General features: G+C 48.9%; 6 protein-coding genes across 6 annotated transcripts; 2 read left to right on the forward strand and 4 right to left on the reverse strand.

Annotated features, from left to right (window-relative positions):
* Window positions 1–503: 503 nt before the first annotated feature.
* F5147DRAFT_741511 (aspartic peptidase domain-containing protein) lies at window positions 504–1,991 on the forward strand (the record flags this gene model as incomplete). The annotated part of the gene is made up of 6 exons (XM_041439482.1): window positions 504–780; window positions 829–963; window positions 1,018–1,345; window positions 1,402–1,535; window positions 1,587–1,705; window positions 1,755–1,991. 6 exons carry the CDS (start codon window positions 504–506, stop codon window positions 1,989–1,991), a joined length of 1,230 nt encoding a protein of 409 aa, XP_041299875.1.
* A 1,555-nt stretch (window positions 1,992–3,546) lies between these two features.
* F5147DRAFT_1774 (cytochrome P450) lies at window positions 3,547–5,810 on the reverse strand. Its single transcript, XM_041428404.1, has 14 exons — window positions 5,608–5,810; window positions 5,418–5,547; window positions 5,174–5,365; window positions 4,962–5,107; window positions 4,797–4,909; window positions 4,637–4,742; window positions 4,564–4,577; window positions 4,321–4,510; window positions 4,214–4,270; window positions 4,136–4,160; window positions 3,964–4,086; window positions 3,899–3,912; window positions 3,714–3,846; window positions 3,547–3,664 (listed from the first exon to the last, which is right to left on the reverse strand). Exons 2-14 carry the CDS (start codon window positions 5,510–5,512, stop codon window positions 3,580–3,582), a joined length of 1,293 nt encoding a protein of 430 aa, XP_041299876.1. The 5' UTR covers window positions 5,513–5,547; window positions 5,608–5,810; the 3' UTR covers window positions 3,547–3,579.
* A 306-nt stretch (window positions 5,811–6,116) lies between these two features.
* Window positions 6,117–6,871, reverse strand: F5147DRAFT_562395 (kinase-like domain-containing protein; the record flags this gene model as incomplete). The annotated part of the gene is made up of 4 exons (XM_041430616.1): window positions 6,117–6,290; window positions 6,345–6,463; window positions 6,517–6,732; window positions 6,787–6,871. Coding segments are annotated over 4 exons (594 nt in total), but the record flags the coding sequence as incomplete, so codon positions are not given.
* A 577-nt stretch (window positions 6,872–7,448) lies between these two features.
* On the forward strand, window positions 7,449–8,912 carry F5147DRAFT_662223 (uncharacterized protein). The gene is made up of 7 exons (XM_041434767.1): window positions 7,449–7,653; window positions 7,763–7,877; window positions 7,932–7,952; window positions 8,003–8,107; window positions 8,163–8,541; window positions 8,591–8,715; window positions 8,778–8,912. Exons 2-7 carry the CDS (start codon window positions 7,845–7,847, stop codon window positions 8,823–8,825), a joined length of 711 nt encoding a protein of 236 aa, XP_041299878.1. The 5' UTR covers window positions 7,449–7,653; window positions 7,763–7,844; the 3' UTR covers window positions 8,826–8,912.
* On the reverse strand, window positions 8,913–16,198 carry F5147DRAFT_662227 (putative RNA helicase). Its single transcript, XM_041434768.1, has 13 exons — window positions 14,542–16,198; window positions 13,237–14,486; window positions 12,878–13,187; window positions 12,683–12,818; window positions 12,586–12,634; window positions 12,444–12,539; window positions 12,312–12,390; window positions 11,409–12,260; window positions 11,103–11,359; window positions 10,656–11,049; window positions 9,645–10,607; window positions 9,490–9,593; window positions 8,913–9,438 (listed from the first exon to the last, which is right to left on the reverse strand). The coding sequence occupies exons 1-13, from the start codon at window positions 16,120–16,122 to the stop codon at window positions 9,006–9,008; spliced, it is 6,504 nt and encodes a 2,167-aa protein (XP_041299879.1). The 5' UTR covers window positions 16,123–16,198; the 3' UTR covers window positions 8,913–9,005.
* Window positions 16,199–16,204: 6 nt separating this feature from the next.
* F5147DRAFT_662229 (heterokaryon incompatibility protein-domain-containing protein) lies at window positions 16,205–18,434 on the reverse strand. The gene is made up of 2 exons (XM_041434769.1): window positions 17,989–18,434; window positions 16,205–17,937 (listed from the first exon to the last, which is right to left on the reverse strand). The coding sequence occupies exons 1-2, from the start codon at window positions 18,183–18,185 to the stop codon at window positions 16,338–16,340; spliced, it is 1,797 nt and encodes a 598-aa protein (XP_041299880.1). The 5' UTR covers window positions 18,186–18,434; the 3' UTR covers window positions 16,205–16,337.
* Between the last annotated feature and the right edge of the window lie 212 nt (window positions 18,435–18,646).

The following is an 18,646-nucleotide window of genomic DNA, read 5'->3' on the forward strand; positions in this document are numbered from 1 at the left end:
TGGACCATGTGTAACCAGCCGACGTGCTTCAGAAAATGGTGAGTCCTCGTCACTATATCATTCTTTTATATGGTTTCGGGCCGAGTTGGCAAATGTCCTCACATGGTGCGAATGCAACAACTTGATCATGGATGGACCCGGGACAACTGGGGACAACCGTAACTGCTCTTCTCAGCAACGTTTACTACCACAGGGCCCAAACCTGACACAACGTTCCTCTGAGGTTTATCTCTACGAGAATGAACACGAGGCACGTCAATGAACCAATGGACCATGAGTAAACAGGTTAATTGTAAGTTCCTACCACTTTGAATTGAAACCCAACTTCTTGTCAGGGAGTTGGACCCTTGCACTCCTGACTCGTAACACTCGGATCACCACTATCTTGTCATCGCTTTTTCGAGAGGAGACGTTTAATACGTGGCCATTGCAAGATGCCCAATATTTGCGTTCACCAGCGCATATAATAGACCACTATGTATGGTATTGCTCTCGAGTCAGCCATGTTCTCCGCTGCATTCTTGTTGACAATTATCCTCCTGGCTTTGTCAACCACGGGATCGCCCATCGAAGTCAGCAATTCCCCCATAACCCTCCCGATTGCCAGGAGGCTAAGTGCCCTCAATGGTACCATTAACCTCTTGGAGCAGGATAGAGCTCGCGTCGCTGCCCTCAGGCTTAAAGGCCAAAACTTGAAGCACGGCAGCCGTGGCGTTCCTATTGCCAATGTTGCTACTGGATACTACATAGCAGTTGGGATTGGCACCCCCCCTACAACTTGTAAGTTCAATACTGAGAAAATATGCGACTGCTGATGCGTTATCGAAGACGACTTGATTGTCGACACCGGTACCTCGGACACATGGATTGGCGCCAAAAAAGCGTACACGCGGACCAGCACCAGCATCAACACTGAGGAGCCTATGAAGGTCATCTACGGTTCCGGATCTGCCTACTTCGATGGTATGACATACAAATATAACATAAGCAATCGAAAATACTCATGATTATCTACAGGATTTGAGTACATCGACAACTTCACTTTCAGCAGTGGGCTCACTATCTCCCAACAGTCGTTTGGTGTTGCTCTTGATACGTCGGGCACCTTCGGCGGAGCTGACGGTATCCTTGGCCTAGGGCCTGTAGACTTGACAGCGGGTACCCTGACAGATGAACCGACAACAACGATTCCAACTGTCACTGACAACTTGCATAGCCAAGGCATCATTCATCGTGAGGTTGTTAGTATCTCTTTCGAGCCCATCACTGAAGTGATGGAGGTCGTCAATGGAGAACTCACCTTCGGTGGAACTGTCCGTAACAAGCACGGTCCCATTACATACAAGTAAGCCACTTCAGTCCCTACATCAATGCAGCCTGATAGTAATCGTTTTGTTTCAGTCCTATCACTACCACCAGTCCTGCATCGATGTATTGGGGTATCGACCAGAGTATTTCCTATGGCAACACAACGATCTTGTCCTCCACTGCTGGTATCGTCGATGTAGACACCACTTATATTTACATTGCCAGCGGTGCGTATCCAGAGTGCAGCGAGCAATCATGGTCTAATCAACGTTAGTTAGATGCTTACGACCAGTACCAGTCTTTAACCGGTAGTACTACGGATGCGACGACTGGTCTTCTCCTCATTTCCTCCGCCCAGTACGCAGCCCTCGAGAACTTGAGCTTCGGTATTGGCGGCGTGCGCCATTTCTGTCGGCTCTCACATCCCTTGCTTACCATTTGCACAGGAAACGTACACTCTCACCCCTAACGGCCAAATCTGGCCTCGTATTCTCAACACGTACATTGGTGGCAGTAGCAATGCCATCTATCTCGTCATTACCGACATTGGTACGCCCAGCGGACAAGGGTTTGATTTTGTTAACGGCTACCCATTCGCCGAGCGGTTCTACTGCGTGTTTGATACCTCCCGGTCCCGCATCGGGTTTGCCCAAACCCCGTATACTGATGCCACCACCAACTAAAATGGAACTGCCAAAGTATACAAAGGATTGATTTTCAGACGCAAAACAGCATACGGATTTGAACGTTGTACCGACTCTTCTTAAGTAGACTATGGGTTTGCGTGTGATTAGCAATAGTATCACACCTACTTGCTTAGGATATCTAAAGCGGTGAAATGCCAATTGTGTCATCCTTGTCAACTTGCCGTCACGATTTGGAAAGAAGGAATGATGGATCTTTGGCGCCTAGTACACCTCATACCCAGTTGTTCCCTTCTTCCAAGTCGTCGAAAACGCTTATGAATTGACCGCACAAGCGGTACCCATGAGATGCTGACATCCCAGTGAAGCACGCCTCCCTTTCAGAGGGCGCAATAACCTGTTGGCAGAGTAGTGGGGTGGATCATAACGAGAAGCAAGATCAACGAGTGTGGAAGGTCCTGAACAGAGTTGATGGTAGCGCCTTAGATTGTGTCCTTATGATCAAAAAACCAGATGTAATTATAGTTGTCTGAAACGAGTGCCCACTGATTTGACACCAGGTCAATAGCTACCCATCACTGTTTACTATAAGTATGTAGGAACGCTGGCCCGGGCGAGTCAAGTGAAGCTTTTCAAGTCCGCGGTGACAGGTACCGTGAGAAGTTCGTGTAGAAGAGTTGAATGGAATATTTCCACCTTTTCTCAGCTTCAACTGCAATAGTAGGGCCAGACATGGACGCTTTTTCTATCATTCTAAATGCATCTGTGACGTCTCTGCATGTTTCGCTTCTCGCCATCGCGTTAAACCCAACAGCTTGGAATAATCTCGAGTTCCTATGCTCTCTGCGCCATATGACATTCTGATACCGGTTGTTCTGTTTGCCATCGGCCAGCCGTTTCCACTTGGGCCCTCGGAATAACTGGAACTTTCCTCGGGGACTACTTCGGTATTTTGATGGATCATCGTGTACAGGGTTTCCCATTCAATATCCTGAGGGATCCTATGTATGTTTGTGCGTTATTGCGACGGCCTTGTGGTATTTTTTTGGTTCTACATTTCGGCACAATCTAAATCTATTATGCACAGGTACGAGCGGCCAGCCGGACTCCTCGTGAGTTTGTACGTGTATATTGTTTACCTGATTGCACTACGATTTAATGTGTCTTATTGCTTTGTTCATGCGCAACCTTGTGAGATCGATTCCTCTCCCGTAAGCATAACATGAGGGCGCCTGGGCTGTCAATGGACGTGTCTAAGCTTCAACCCCAGGATTCAACGTCAGAATGCGGGCCCATGAGGTCTGCCCCGTCAGTCTGGGTGATTACAACACTCCAGAGCGAACTTTAATGAATTGCACTACAGTTGCATCCTTAAATGGCTCAATATATGTATGCTGTAGTACGAGTGCATCCACCGATAGAGGTGGACCAACGGGAAGGGCCTATGAACCGATCAATGGTATGCAGCTTGGTTGCGCCGGTTCACGAGATTTAGGAAACGGGTCTAGTTTATGAAGTGTCAATTTAGCAATTTTCTTGTTCGTCAAAAGCAGAGACCGTAAAACCGTGCCATCCAGTGCACTTTGCGCCATATCATATGTCAGACCACCTCAAGTACAAACTAAGTCTACCTTGAATTCATCATCGCTCGGATGTGTGCTTCTCTCGTTGTGTTCACGACTTCAAACGAGAAGTGAAATGGTTCAGGGTGACTTCAGCAGAGTCAGTCGCAGGTTATTGGATGCATACTGGGTCACTTACATAACTAAACCAGTGTTGAACTCCGGCTTCACATCAATCCTGTCTCCGTTTGAGTCTTTGGCATGATCGATGCGCAAGACGGCGAGTATGGCAGCAGCTGCACTCCACAGACCATTATCTGCAAACCAACGACCTGCCAAAGGCATTTGTCATAACACTGCCAAATCAGCCATGAATCAGCCTACCAGGACAAATACGCCTGCAAGGGTCAGTGGATGATTGAAGATGATAGTAAGGTTGGAAATTTCACCTGCCATGACCAAAGGCAAAATGGTTGACGACAGTCTCCTTCAATTTCCCATCGACGGTCAGATGGCGGCTAGGATCGAAGCGTGATGCATCGGGAAACATGTCTTCATCTCGAGACAGTGCCCTGAGCAATGTTCAGCTCAAACCAATACATGCACTCAAGCCTGACATACCACTGATTAACCATTACTATTGCATCTGATCGAACTATATATGAGTCAACGATAACCTTGATTCGTACGACTTCGAACCTTTGGGTATAAAGTACCCGTCGTAAACATCATCATTTGATGTCGCATGTGCGATGCCTGTGCAAGGGGTCAGTCATGCAAACACAACTATATTACCACCGACTAACCTAGGGGGGCGGGAGGATTCCATCTCAGGACCTCGCGGAGAATGGCATCAAGGTATGGCAGTGACGCCCTGTCATCAAGGCACGGCATGCTGTCATGCCCCACAGCTTGGTCAATTTCTGCACGAGCACGGGATTGAACGTCAGGATAGAGCATTATAGCCAGCAGGAATGCCTGCAGTACGGATGCAGTCTGCGAGACATCAAAGTAAGAATCAGAAATGTTTCAAGTAAGTAGCGACTCGCGGTTTCCATGCCAGCTAAGATATCGTATTCTCGTCAATGGATGAACTCTGTCCTGATAAGAACAAACTTTTACCCATGTATCCCGTCAACGCAACAGCCTTCATAATGTCTTCGCCAGTGTCGTCATGAGCTTGACTGAGAAAGTCAGCGACTAATGAGCGCGAAGCAGTACCATCTGCCTTCACGCAAACAGATCAGGCGAAATTTCCAATGACAAGTCTGCACGAACGTACTATCTGTGCCTTCACTTCGTTAAAGGGCTCGTCGAAAAGTTGTTCACATAATTCTCTACAACGTCCCATCAGGGCAAATGCTCCACCAAAGCACCAAAAAGGCAACTTTTCGACTGCAACCTCATGCTGAGTGTTCATGATGATGTCGTCGACAGAGGCACTCACGGAAAGGAAAGGCTGTGAACATGGCAGCCTTCTCGGGAGTGATAGTCTGTTTTGCAATATCAAGGAGTTCGTGCGCACGGGAAAGAAATGAGCCTTCATCAGCGAGATGTCCGTATGTCACGGTCATGATTAGGGATCCCGAGTATCTGCCACAAGGATTGATCGTCAACTGGACCATACGTCACAACGCCATCCTTGAATTAGGTACGAACGCTTCAGTGTGTTGCTGCAGTGAGTCCCTAGTGGCACCTAAGAGATTGATGACTAGTTCATTTGCATGGCGAGAGTATATCTCGTGGTACGAGATTGAAACTTCGGCCCTAAGGACTTGATAAAATAGCTTGCGATGTTGTCGTAAAGTTTCCCCATACGGAAGCATCACAGTATTGAAAGTTATTCCAGCTCTGTATCGCCAGTAGATGAAGAACAAGTTGAATGGAAACCGGTAATGCATACAATTCGTTGGTGCGAAGAACGGGACGGGTAGAGTAATTCGCAGAACGCTTTTCCAGCAACTCCTGGGCGATGGTTTCGGAGCTTATGATGATCATGTCGATCCCAAGTATGCGGGAGCGGAAGATTTTTCCTGCGATCAGGCATGAAGTTAAATGCAGGAGCTTGGCAAAGAGCCTGGTCTACTACCAACCATATGTCTTTTCCCACGCAGTATATGTGAGCCAAGGACGTTTAGTATCCAATTGCAGCGCGTTACCCAAAAATGGTAAGGGACGAGGACCAGGTAGCAGAGGTAAAGGATAGACACGTCTGCGAGTCAGACGCAGTGACAAGCAGGGCAATAATGCACGATATCCCTAGAGTGAAGAGCATGAGAAGGGATTGTAGGGCATGCTGTGAGTTAGTTCGCCTTATTATACTATCGATAGCTTGCTGCTTGATGTGAAAAACTGACGATTCAACGTCAGAGTGAAACCATTAGTTACTTATATAGCTAGCACATACATCTGATACGTACCCTCACGTAGGATATATCGCTCAAGCTCAAGAGGTGTACTTATATGGAGGACACTTGTATATATAGAAGCTTTGCAAAACAAAGTTCAAACCCAGTGAAACCCCACTATGCCGTGTTCATGTTTGCGCCGTAGTCGATACGTACTGTCGGAGATTTTTTGCCGGCATTATAATGGTCACGTGTTACAATCTGCGCTGTTGGTCAAAGAAATCAGCCCGGCGGCAGCAACCTTCTAAAAAGCTAGGCTGAAAATGACCCGTAAGTTCGAGGATCTGCTGGAGATGAACGTTGTCCATGCTCATGGAGGAGGACTCCCAGAGTTTAAACAGAGCCGCACCACTTAGATGCCCGAAAACCTAGACGGCCATCTTTCAGTCGTTGGTGGCAAGTCAAGGTAGAGTATGTTTTACCAAGCACCCCACAGACCATATGTCGATGGGAGTAGACCATACGTGACTAAGAATGATTTCGGGCGCACGGAGGAGGGTGGGTTGAACTTTCTCGAGTAGGTGTTCTCTGATGGGCGTGGCTGTCGACAGCAGGATGGATGAGAAACTGTTATTCAAAGGCAAGATAACTAACCATGACCGTAATCAATCAAACAAATGTTGAGGTTGCTAGCATCTTCTCGAAAACCAAAATTAGAGAGCGGCTGCGACTTCACTGTGATAATAGGATGAGGAGATAAATCCGGCTCCAAGCGTGGTTCATAGGAGGCAGACGGTATTTCTTGAAGGAGGCGAGTTAGGGCTTCATCCATGTGGTCTACGCAAATAAGGGTATTGTCAGGTTTCACATCTTGAAGGTCGGGCTGTCAGCTATGGGCTCCAGCATGGAGGCTGGAATAAATACCTGTATGTACAAGGCCACACTCACGGTGAAGATAGTCAAGAGCAAGAAGCGTCTGTTTGACTATGCGTTTAGCGGTAGCAACAGGGAAAGCACCGCACAAGTTCGGCTACAGCCTACGGAGGCTGGTTACATTGGCCCCCAGAACGTTGGTGACAATGCAAATGTGAGGACCATGACTACTTATTTCGCCTATCACATCGTAGAGATGAAAGCAGTGTCGGTAACCCGAGTGAGCAGGGTTGGCAGTTTTGACGGTCCTAAGAGAGTCCCGGTTGACGACCTTTGTGACATCATGCAGCTTTTGGAAATCGTACTTGTCGAAGCGTTCTAAATTTATACAATTGTCCATGTGCATAATGCATCTGTGCGAATGTCGAGTACAGCGCGTTGGAGAGTGAGACCTTGCGAGGCATTCAGAATTCTAATAATACCGTGGAAAGAGCAAGAGGACGTTTTCCCGTGAAAGAGGAGCTCACAGCACGATACAGGGTCCGACTTTGTTACAGGCTCGCAGCGCCAAGCATTCTAGATTGTGCGAAAAGGCGTCAGCAAGAGTGATTATAGTAACACAAGGTACTAGATACCTTGTGGGCCGCTTGAATGCTGAATAATGGTTGTCCCAAAAGCGAAGTCGGGATTATCATCGGTAGCCGACAGCTGAATCAGCTAATGAAATCCGACAGAGGTAGGTTGCTTCTTCTCTGTCGTATAAGCTTGCTACTATGACTCTAGAGGCCGAAGACCAGAATCGATCAAGTACCACCATTCCAGATGGCCCAGAAGTTGACAGCATTAAATCCTCTCGGCCCCCGAACTCAAGTCGGCTTCTCGAGGATTCTCGTGCCACGGTACCTTTCAAGTACATTCGTAAGGCTTATTCACATGGATGGTAAGCAAGCCTGGTGATGAACTTCATAACATTCATGCAGATTTCAGTCAGCAACTCACTGAAGCGATGCGACAACCGATGTCACAGAGTCCTACTCGTCTCACACATAAATATGAGCACCCTTCCGCCTTGAAGTCACCCAAAATTTTATTCAATCATCATCACCATCATGTCTGAACAGCTCACTCTATACCTCCACACGGTGAGGAACGATGCAAATTGAAGAGAAAGACTTGTCTGACCCATAACCTTTTAGCTCTCGCCCTACAGCCAAAAGGTGAAATGACTGCTGACACCCTCTCACGAGTCTCTGACACGATTTAACAGGCCGAATTAGCTCTCATCGAAGCTAACGCACCCTACACGGGCTACCAAGTCGATGTATTCAATAAACCAGAGTGGTTTGTTAGCAAAGTGAACCCCGTTGGCAAGGTATGTGTGATGATGTCATGCGTCTATTATGGAAGATTGATGTAATATCACATAGGTGCCCACCGTAGCATATGGAGGACCCAGCGTCAACCCCGACGAACCTTCAGCCGCTTCCAGTAAAATCACAGAATCGAATGTCATCCTCGAGTTTTTGGCGGACCTCTATCCAAACTCTGGTCTCCTGCCAAAGGATCCTGTTTCGCGCTCCAAAGTCCGTTTGTTCCTTGATGCGAATAGTAAATCCATCGAGGAGCCGCTCTACGCCTTCCTCGGAGGGGCGGGGTCATATGAGAACGTCTTGAAGGGCATTGAAGTTATCCAAGGATTTCTCGAAGAGGACGCAGATTTCGCAGTTGGAGTTCATTACACCATTGCAGATGCCTCCATCTCGCCGCACATCGCAAGGCTCAGGGTTATCACCGAGACTGACGCAGGTACAGTACTCGCATTGGTATTGAAATTGACGCTGATTAATGGAATTAGGGCGATTCCCTGCCGGTATGGGAATCAAGCTGGGTGAGGAGTTAAAGGGACCCAAGTTCGCTAAATTCACGAAATACGCCGACCGAGTATTGCAGCGTGCAAGTTTCAAGCAAACCTTTGATCAGGTATGTATTTTCCCGCTGCCCTGTTAGTAGGTCAAAATGACTTATTGCTACACTGCGTTTAGGAGGGTGTGGCCACATTCTTCAAGGCGTTTTACGCGCGCGCACAGTGAACATATACATATACCTGCTAAAATAGAATTAGCTTCGTACGATATAGCTTACTCAGTGTTAGAAATTTGCAGAATATCCAGACGAATATTAATAGACAAATCCTACAATTAACAATCGGCAAGGAAAGCTGTACGACAAAGACAGTAGAGATACATCGAAATTTTACATGAGCATACCAACTACTCCTCCATCTCATCTCCGCTCTCATCATCGCTGTCGCTATCCTCGCCCTCCGCAACATCAATAGGTTCCAAACTTAGATCATGATCTGCGCCAACGTACGCATCGCAGATCACATAGAGTTTTAAGGCGTGCTCGCCTTTCGGTAGCGTGAACTCCAATTTCACCGAGAGATTCTTGGTGACGGTGACGCGCTTGATTGATAGCAGTTGTTTTGTGCTCGGCTCTCCAACTACGAGCCACCAGTTTGCTATCTTTTTCGTCGGGTAGAAAGGTGCGACAACAGTCTGGTCATCGGATTCCTCCTCATCTGCATCACGGGCAAGAGAAACCTGCATGGTGATGGGTGCACCAGCAGTATATTCTCCCTTCTCGAGCTTGAAGGACACGTCAAGGGTCGGGTAAGAGTTGACAAATGTCGCTACATCGCGCCTAGACATACTGTTAGAAACGGTTAAAATAGATACATACAATAGAACTCACATTTGGCGACCATCCATTTGCAAAAGTTCGGTGCGTTTATCATCTTCCATCTCCATGACGTCGTAAACAGACACAATGCCGGCATCCTTGCAACGTTTGATGGTCTGTTTTGAAATTGAATCAGCAGTGAAGAGTACCGAGAGGAATGGACATACCTCTGGCTCAAAGTGGGGGATTTGCTTGAGGGGCGAATCGGTTTCCCACATCGCTTGTACACACATCTGTGACAAATCCATTGCTCCCAGTGCATTCAGCCATGCGTTCGAAGACATGACATCCACACATGCTGACAGTAGGTTCAAAACCTTCTCCAGAACTAAAACTTGGTCCGCCGCCAAGTCTGGTGGTAGCTGGATACGAGAGAAATGAGCCTGAAGTAGAAGGAAGGTCTTGAAGTGAGGTGCCTCGAAGTCTGCACGATCGAGCTTGACGGGAACACGGTCGTAGATGCGGCGGAGTATGGTGTCTTCGTGACGCCTGATAGGAATTGACTCGAACTCTGCGGAAGAGGCAACAACCTCCAGAAGACCTTTGAGTTTCGTCCGCTCCTTCAGCGACAGGGTGTACACCTCCACAGTGACGTATGAGATGTTATAGTACGCCGCTATCATCCCGAGGTTCAGTGCTGAAACGTCCATTTCATCTTCTATCGAAATGCACTTTGAGTTAACCAAGTCTTGCAAGGTGTTCTCCACGAGTTCCGACAGGTGATCTGACAAATGCTGATGGCTGACATTGTGAAGATTGTAGTAGTTGGGGTTTTGAGTCATTCGGCGGTAGAAGTATGTCCATGTCAGGATATCCATCGCATCTTGCTTGTTTTCAATCGTCTTGACAGCGATCTCGGCGAGGAAATAGTCGTGCAACAGATGGGTAGGCAGGTGGGACTCGATGGGAAGACCCTCTGCAAGGAATTTCTTGTAAAAGTCCTTGCGCGTCTGCTGGCACATGAGGACACATCGGCTGCGATCATCTTCCATTGGCCTGCAGGCACGACCTATCATTTGTAGGACGTCCATGACTGGGTAGTCGACATATCGATGTTCTTTGCCCTCATAGTATTGCACGCCCATTATGATCACCATATAGCTTGCAACGGGTAGACTCCATGCAGTGTCCTGCAGACGCTCAGTTGCTGGTCAGTGGTAGGTTCGTGGATTACACACCTTAGATGCCACCAAAACCTGGACTGCTCCAGACTGGAATAAGCGTTCGATAATGCGCTTGTCTTGCTTATCGAGCGCCTCGTGATAATACCCAATCCCATGTTTCAGGCATTCGACAAGACCTTTGTCGCTGATGTGGTCGAGGTGAGGCTGCAAGTCAGCTTCTTCGATATTCAAGAAGCGATCGGGGTCGCTATCCGCTCCGCAGTGGATCAACAAGTCGTCAACCGTCAGCCGGCACTGGCGTCTTGATGGAACAAATATAATGACAGGTTTGGTGGGCGAATGCTCAACGATAGAGAGATAGGCAGGTTTAGACATGGCGATCATCAGTGAAGGGAAATGAGGGATAGTAAAGCTCTGGAGATGTATATCCATATCCAGCGGCCTCGAGCTACAAAACATCATTTAGTAGGCTGAATGTTGATTACAAGCTGCAAGATGTACCTAGGCGAGAAGTTGAAAATTGCGTGCGATGGTGCGCCCATCCATTCACCGAGATCTCTAGCATTAGCGAGCGAGACACCACAGGCGACGATGCGAGTCTTAACCTCCGTCTGCGCAGCGACGTAGCGGGTCCTAGATATCACCACTTCGTACGTCGGACCGACTTCTCCACCTACAAGCTGGATTTCATCAGCAATCAATAGGCCGATGTTCTGCACATTTTTGCGCTGTCGCCACCTTCGAGACAGGATATCCCACTAGAAATATCGGTTGAGTGAGATTTACGACATGACTGAAGAAACTAACCTGCGATGGGGTGCAAACAACAACATCACCCTTCTCAAGAAGTCGAAGGTCAGCGCTGGTGTCTCCTGTAAGGCTTACTACCTCTTTGCCGCCCTGCAGGCCGCTGAACTTCCGACGCCACTCTGCAACACGTTGATCGACCATCTCCTGGTAGGGCTCGATACAGACCGCCCTGGGCTGCTCGCGTTTGCTCCAAAGGCGGAGCAGAGCAAATTCAGCACAGATAGTCTTGCCGCTTCCAGTAGGCGCGCCAATAAAGACATTCTCATCAGATGTGTAGAGAGCTTGGAAAACCTGCGTCTGGATCTTGTTGAATGTTTGAATGGTGGATGAGTAGATGCTCTCGAATTCCTTGTTGTGTAGGGCAGACAGCGGGAGTGGCTGGAGATCGAGAAGAGGAGTGGGAGGTGGGAACTTTTCTGGGAGAATCAAGTGTTTGAAGGAGATCGGTAGTCTGGTCTCGGCATGTAACCATCGGTCGGATACAACAGATATGTAGTAGTTCGGGGGGACGGGCTCAAACATCGGAACCGTGATGGTGACGTTATGTTCATCCTCTGCATAGCGCTGGCGTAAAACGAATGAGTCGTGAAAAAGAACAATCTCTCCATCGACGTCTTCAACCATGATGAGGAACGTTTCAGCTGTTCCGTGGGTCTTCTCATCCCATCGGAAGTCAGGAACAATAGACAAGTCGATACGAAGAAGAGAGCGGGTGATAGGCTGCACTTGCGCTTGCAGCTGCAACTTGGGGAAGCTGTGCACCAATCGATGCACGAGCCTTCCGGCGTTTGGAATGCCGATGAGCTCACCAATTTCAGGAGGGTCGAGATCAAAGTAGCGATACCATGGCTAATGAAAATTATCTTAGTACGTCCCTTACTTGAACTGATGCAAACTTACGAATTGTTTGCCCTCTGCTTTTCGGATGACCTCCTGTGGAACACCCTTGAATTGACGAAGCGGTGTCATGGAGCCCCACCTGAAAACCAAACAATCAGTTGATGATCAACGACCTTATTAAAAACTACCAACATTCGTCGCTCGACCATCTTACATAGGTCAAGACATGCACGCGCTGGCACTGCCCACCCTCGCTTCAGGCAAATCTCAAACATAGCACGAAGAATACTGTGACATGTGTGAGTTGGGTAAACTGACTTAAAACAACACATACCGGCCAGCAGATTGCTGAACAAAGACCATATCGGCCACGAGAGCAAAGCCTAATCATCCAATCAGCACAATATGTAGACGGCTGAATCGTTACCAACCGTCAAGTTTGAGTTGCGATATATATGCTTGTAGGAGGACGTTGATCTTCGCTGCAGGTTCATCGACGCCTTCCTTCACAGGAATAGGCACACGTTCTAACAATTTACCAAGCTCAAGCTTCTCCTCTTGACGCACCTACAAAAATGGATATGAATGTCGAGACTCATACTACAAACAGAAAATATGTGACATACCGGCAGAAGTTTGAACTCATTCGAGAGCGCAAACACCCGGAAGAGTTCCAGTGTCGACATGGTTGGCCTAAGATGCTGGTTGTACGTAGCCATCGAATTGTATGTAACATAGTAGTGAGACGCAATACGACCAAGCTCGGTGCTCTGGAAACGACCAGACGCACGTTCGTACTTGATGAGATGACATTTCTCCAGCAGAACGGCGGCAGAATGGGCAATATCAGCACGCTTCTGGATAAGACCATTGTCGTCCTCCTGGTAATCCACGCCAACACCATACAGTCCTGGGGACTTCAGCATGCGGACATAACTGTGGGAAATGTCAGCACTTTTACCGCTTTGGGAACAAGTGAGCTTACAGATAAGTGTACCCCAACCACTGGACGGCCTCATCACGGTTGCGAACTGTTCCAAGAACAATCTCTGCGTTCAAGTTGTCCGCAAGCTTCGACACGAACTGAGATTCGATCGGCAGTTGCTGGTTCAGCAAGCTGAGGTAGTATTGCAGCTCAGCGTGGTTCGTGATGATGATGCCCTCGCCATACGTGTCATATTGCGGACGACCGGCACGACCAAGCATCTGCAACACATCCTGGGAAGAGAGCTCAACCCAGCGGCCTTTCTCCGGATTATAGATCTGCGTGCCCTTGATGATGACGGTGTGTGCCGGGAGGTTCACACCCCATGCGAGCGTTGCTGTGCAGACAAGAACCTGGACTGCACCATCTGCGAAAAGCTCCTCGACAAGATTCCTGTCTTCTCTAGTCATACCGGCGTGGTGAATAGCGAACCCAAACGGCAAGAGGTCGCGCAGATTGCCATCTTTGACATTGCCTGCTTCCTCCGTGAGGATCTCACGCGTCGCTGAGTCGGGACGAACGAACTGCGTTATCGTCTCCTTCTCCATGGCCATGTCGCGGATGAACTTGGCGGTCTTGGCGGTCTCCTTGCGAGAGTGCACGAAGACAAGGGTCTGATTTTTGCCCGCTTGGTCAAGTACCTTCTCGTAGCAAACCTCATTCATGACCTGGAAACGTTTGATAGCCTTCTTCTCTGTGACACCAATGAACTGCTGCTGAAGCGCACATGGACGGTACGAGGCATCAAAATAGAATAGGCCTTTCGATTCGTCCACGCGGAGGAATGTCGCAACATCTTGGTAGTTCGGAAGTGTAGCTGAGAGACCGACCAGGCGAACGTACTCTCCTGTTTGCTCCATCCTCCGTATCGTACGTGCCACAACGCTCTCAAGCACGGGTCCACGCTCATCGTGCAGCAGGTGAATTTCATCAATGATCACGAGCCGAACGAGATTTGTGTAACTCGTGTCGGTGCTCTTGCGCGTGATGACATCCCACTTCTCGGGTGTGGTAACAATGATCTGGGTCTCCGAGATTTGCTGTTTTGTCATTTGAGAGTCTCCTGTGAGCTCGCCGACTTTGATTCCGAAAACGTTCAGCCGCGCGTTGAAGTTTCCAACCATTTCTTGAACAAGAGCCTTCATGGGCGCGATATAAACAATTTTGAAATCGTCAAGGGCAAATTCGCCTGTAGCCTCGTCGCGATATTTTGACAACTCATTGAGGATAGTAAGCATGGCGACGTTGGTCTGCAAGGTCAACTTAGTGCCTGAAAGATGAAAAGTATAACGCAACACCGCTCACCTTACCAGCGCCGGTAGGCGCACAGAGTAAGAGGGGCTCATCCGTCCCGAAGGCAATTGGATAAAGCTTGCTCTGAACTCGATTGAGCTTGGGCACGGTGAATGCCTTTCTTGCCCACTCTGGCAGTGCAGTGACAGGTACAAGCTCTTCCTCGCCACCTTGCTTTTTCTGGGGTGCAGGGACATGAATCTCCTCATACCCCTTGCGTGCCCGCTTGAATGAGCCCTCAGGAAGCTTGCACTTCTTGTTGGACATCAGGTGTCCTCCCTGACTGAATGCCATGCTCTCTAGATCGACTGTGCGCTTTGGTTGCACTGTGGAGCCTGGTGCAAGAGTTGCTGTTTTTGGTACCGCTAGCTTCGTCTCGTCCACATCCATGGCATCATCCTGCGCCTTCTTGGCCTGGCGGTCTCCAGCAAGCTCTCGCAAGATCCAACCAACACCCTTCTCTCGCATAGCAACCTCGACATTGATCCGCTCGTCTGCGTCGCTCCGCATGAGCTTCGTACACCATACTACCACATCCCGATTTTTGAGGAACTTGGTGATTACGTGGAAGCTCTGGAACTCGAACAGCTCCATCAGCTGGTTCTCACAATCGCGCAGGCCTGATTCCGAGCCGAGAATAGAGAGGACAGACGCTGCTTTATCCGCTGCAGTGACTGGATCAGAGTAAACTTCCGATATCTGACGTTGCACCCAGAAGCCATCGATCGCGTGTGGCGAGACGATGTCTTTATCTGTTTTGGCCTTTCCAGTTCCACGGGTTGACGAGCCACCGATGACAAGTTCCTCATCACCTGCTTCCTCAGCAACTTGTGAAGTTTCATCTATTTCGTCTTCCTCTTCGTCACCTTCCTCGTCTGAACCGTCCCGAATCTCGTAGCCTTCTTCGTCTTCATCCTCCTGTTCCTCGTCGTCGAATACGACTGCAACTCCAACTTCATCGTCGATCTCTGCATCCTTGCGCTCCATATCCGGATCTGCCATCGTCTCATCTTCAGCGCCATAGTCGGTGATTTTTTGCGCTCGGGCTACGAGCTGAGAAAACACGTCGCTGGAAATGGGACCCAGTACCTCCTGAACCTCTTTCTTCTTGTCAAAGTCCTTCATAGACTCATTCTTGAGTGTTTCAAGGACGGCGTCAGTTGCACTGCGAACAATGTCCTGTGCTTGGTCGCCCAGCACCTGGTGCACCGTGGATAGCATGACTTCATATACCTCACGGGTTTCGGCAGTACGGGGGCGGTATGAAAGTCCTTCAACATCTTGTGTCGCGTCGATAATGTCCGTGTACCCGAAACCAGCTTCTGCACGTCGCTTCACGACCTTTTCTGGGGCTTCCTGCTTGCCCGCGTCTCCTGCTTTTTTCTTCTTCTTTTCAACATCTTTGGGCGCTTGACGTTGAACGCGTGAGCCCATCTCGCGAGGGTCAATCCGCCCTGCGAGGGAAGTAGGGGCACCATCGGGCTCTCTGTCTCTCCTGGGCAGAGCGGACCTGTCAGCGGTCAAGACAAGGGATGAAATAGCACCATAGTTGTAGCCAGAAAGATCTGGCTTGCCTCCTGGTCTCCCCGACATTGGATGAATTTGGTTAGGGATGGAGAAGGTTGAGAAAATCACGAACAACAATCGACTGTCGTCGTCGTTGACGTTGAAGACAAGCAGAACTAAATTTCCAGTTTGTGTTGAGTAAGCAATTAATTACGTGAACAAGTGGCTGTGTCAACTATCCATCATCAAACCATCCATCATGATATCACCAAGCATAAGTCAGTAAAAAAAAGTTGGTATCTTCAAGAAAATCGGGTAAATTGCCATGATCCACTCCCTGCGTGATCTTCCTCTACCATGACTCCGATTGCGCTAGCCCGAAATTTCGTGTTATCATGCACAACAAGGCACAGGCACGTCCCTCTATGACTTTCAACTGGCAATCTATGCAGTCGCGCCTGTCCTGTTCCGCTGTGGGTAGGTACCACTGTTGTTCCACCCTGGGAGCGCATCACAACCAACTGCGTATTTCTCCAAACCTTTGCTGCCATGGATGCATAAGCTGTGAACCCGTATCCTCTCGTATATGGCTTGTCTCCCACCAAATCATCCTCCGAGTCCTCCAATTTGATCGTGCCGTCGATGTATCCAGTCGCCAGGTTGAGCAACGCCTGAGCTAGCCCAGATCCACCCACGGCTCTATCGACGTCGCACGCAAATCCGACGTGTAGGCCAAATAATAAGTTCCATATGTCTTCGGGGCCGTATGACAGCTTTTGGAGCATGTCGATAACTCCCTTGATGTCTTCCGGTTGTGATTGCCATCTTATAACGCCAGTCGACCGATGCGGAATGCAAACACCAACGGCTCCTCCACGGACAACTGACATCTGAGGAACTTCTACGGAACGCCACTCCGTGATAGCACTGGCAGGTGTTGCTAACACAGTTGCAGGTACGGGTACCATGGACATTCCTTCACATGCGGCGTCTCTGTCGACTAAGTGGCTCCATCTAAGCCAGGAAAAGTCCCCCTTCGAGCTGGCTTTGTCCACAAGGTCAGCGAACACTTTCTCCACCGGAAGCCGATAATCAGGTGTGATTGTCTCTAGACGACACACGCCAAGCAGAGAGTACGCCATGTCGTGAGTGACGGTAGATTGGCGCCTCCATACGCTCGATATAGCTGTCCCGAGCGGCATGTATGCCTTCATCGCGTTCGACATGGAATGAACCGAGTCCCAAAAACTGGATGATTGCCCCAGCAAGTTGTCTTTCTTCTGTGTCGCTGCCCGTCGACTAATCGGGTGAGAGATTTTGAGGACGTCGGAAATGTGAATAGTTTCCTCTTTCTCTCCCACCAAAAACGTTATGCGGTGAAGAACTGCCTCTTGGAACGTCCAGACACGCGTCCACCACCTGCTGCTGAAAAGCTTGTGCAACGCATTGTTTGAGCCTTGGGAAGCGAACATGTACATCCCATGCGTGTCTCCAGCTTGTTCAAGTGCACGGAACCCATCTAAATCTATCATTCCGGTTCCATGCTCCACGACTCTGCTTGCCGTTTGGTCTATCTCCGGTACAAGGCATAACACTGCTGCGGCCCCGCGGTATATATCCGCCATCTTCGCAAGCTCAACCATCTTTACTGGTTCGTTGTCCTGGTCAATGCAGATTGCATCTATCCACAGAGCATATGAGGTGTGTTTCGAGAGTCGGTCGGCGATGTGTAATGCTTGCTCTGTGACACGCCTGCCTTCCCATTTTTTGAAAGAAGGACTGATGTCCCACGCGTAACTGATTGCGATATAAGGCTCAGCAGAAGATGCAGAGTCAACCAGCTTTCCGTCCCGGATGCAGTTCTGGGGTCGCGCATAGGTCGTAGTGGCCTCGACGTTTCTCCTAGGGATTGTCTTCAACTTTGGTTAGCTTCACCACAGGGTTGTGCCATACTCAGCGTTTCTGATAATCTGATGCCATGTCAAGTATGTTGTCTTTCGCTCTGTCACGTTCTTGTAGTCTCTCAAATACGCTCTGCACCTGGGGATGGCGGCATTATGCTCTATCATCTTCCCGCATTGATGGCGCTCGTTTTCGCACTTCCAAATGTTCATTTGAGAAATTTCAGTGGGACAGGTTGGCATGTGCATGGTTTGTAGTGATGCGAGTAGACACGGACGGAAGCTGCGAGGGGCTGCGAGAGACAAATGAGGGACTCAGTCTCAGTATAATAGACTGAGGTGGAACGACGAGGGATGGGGGACTATATACCTGTCTGCGTTAGCGATGACGTAAAATACGAGACCGTTATTGTACGTGTGCGCAGCAAGTGAATGTGAAAGTAAAACGAGATAAGAGTAATAGCGAGACTTGCCGCATGTTATGTCCAAATATCCAACTTGATGTAGTAGCAAGTATTATCGAATCAAGCGCCGGCGGAGTCACTTAATGGTACACAAAGAAGTATTCGAAGAATCGAAGTCCTGCAGAGGATCTCGTGATCAAGAAGTCGCCATATTTGTGTCAAAATTGAGCGCGACTAACAGTTGGGGAAATGAGCGTTTTCATACGAATAGCTTAGAGCGTTAGTACTATATGTAGGGAATACGAA

The sequence above is a fragment of the Suillus discolor genome (assembly GCF_016758755.1).
Source record: "Suillus discolor strain FC423 chromosome Unknown F5147scaffold_1, whole genome shotgun sequence".
Taxonomy (NCBI): Eukaryota; Fungi; Basidiomycota; class Agaricomycetes; order Boletales; family Suillaceae; genus Suillus; species Suillus discolor.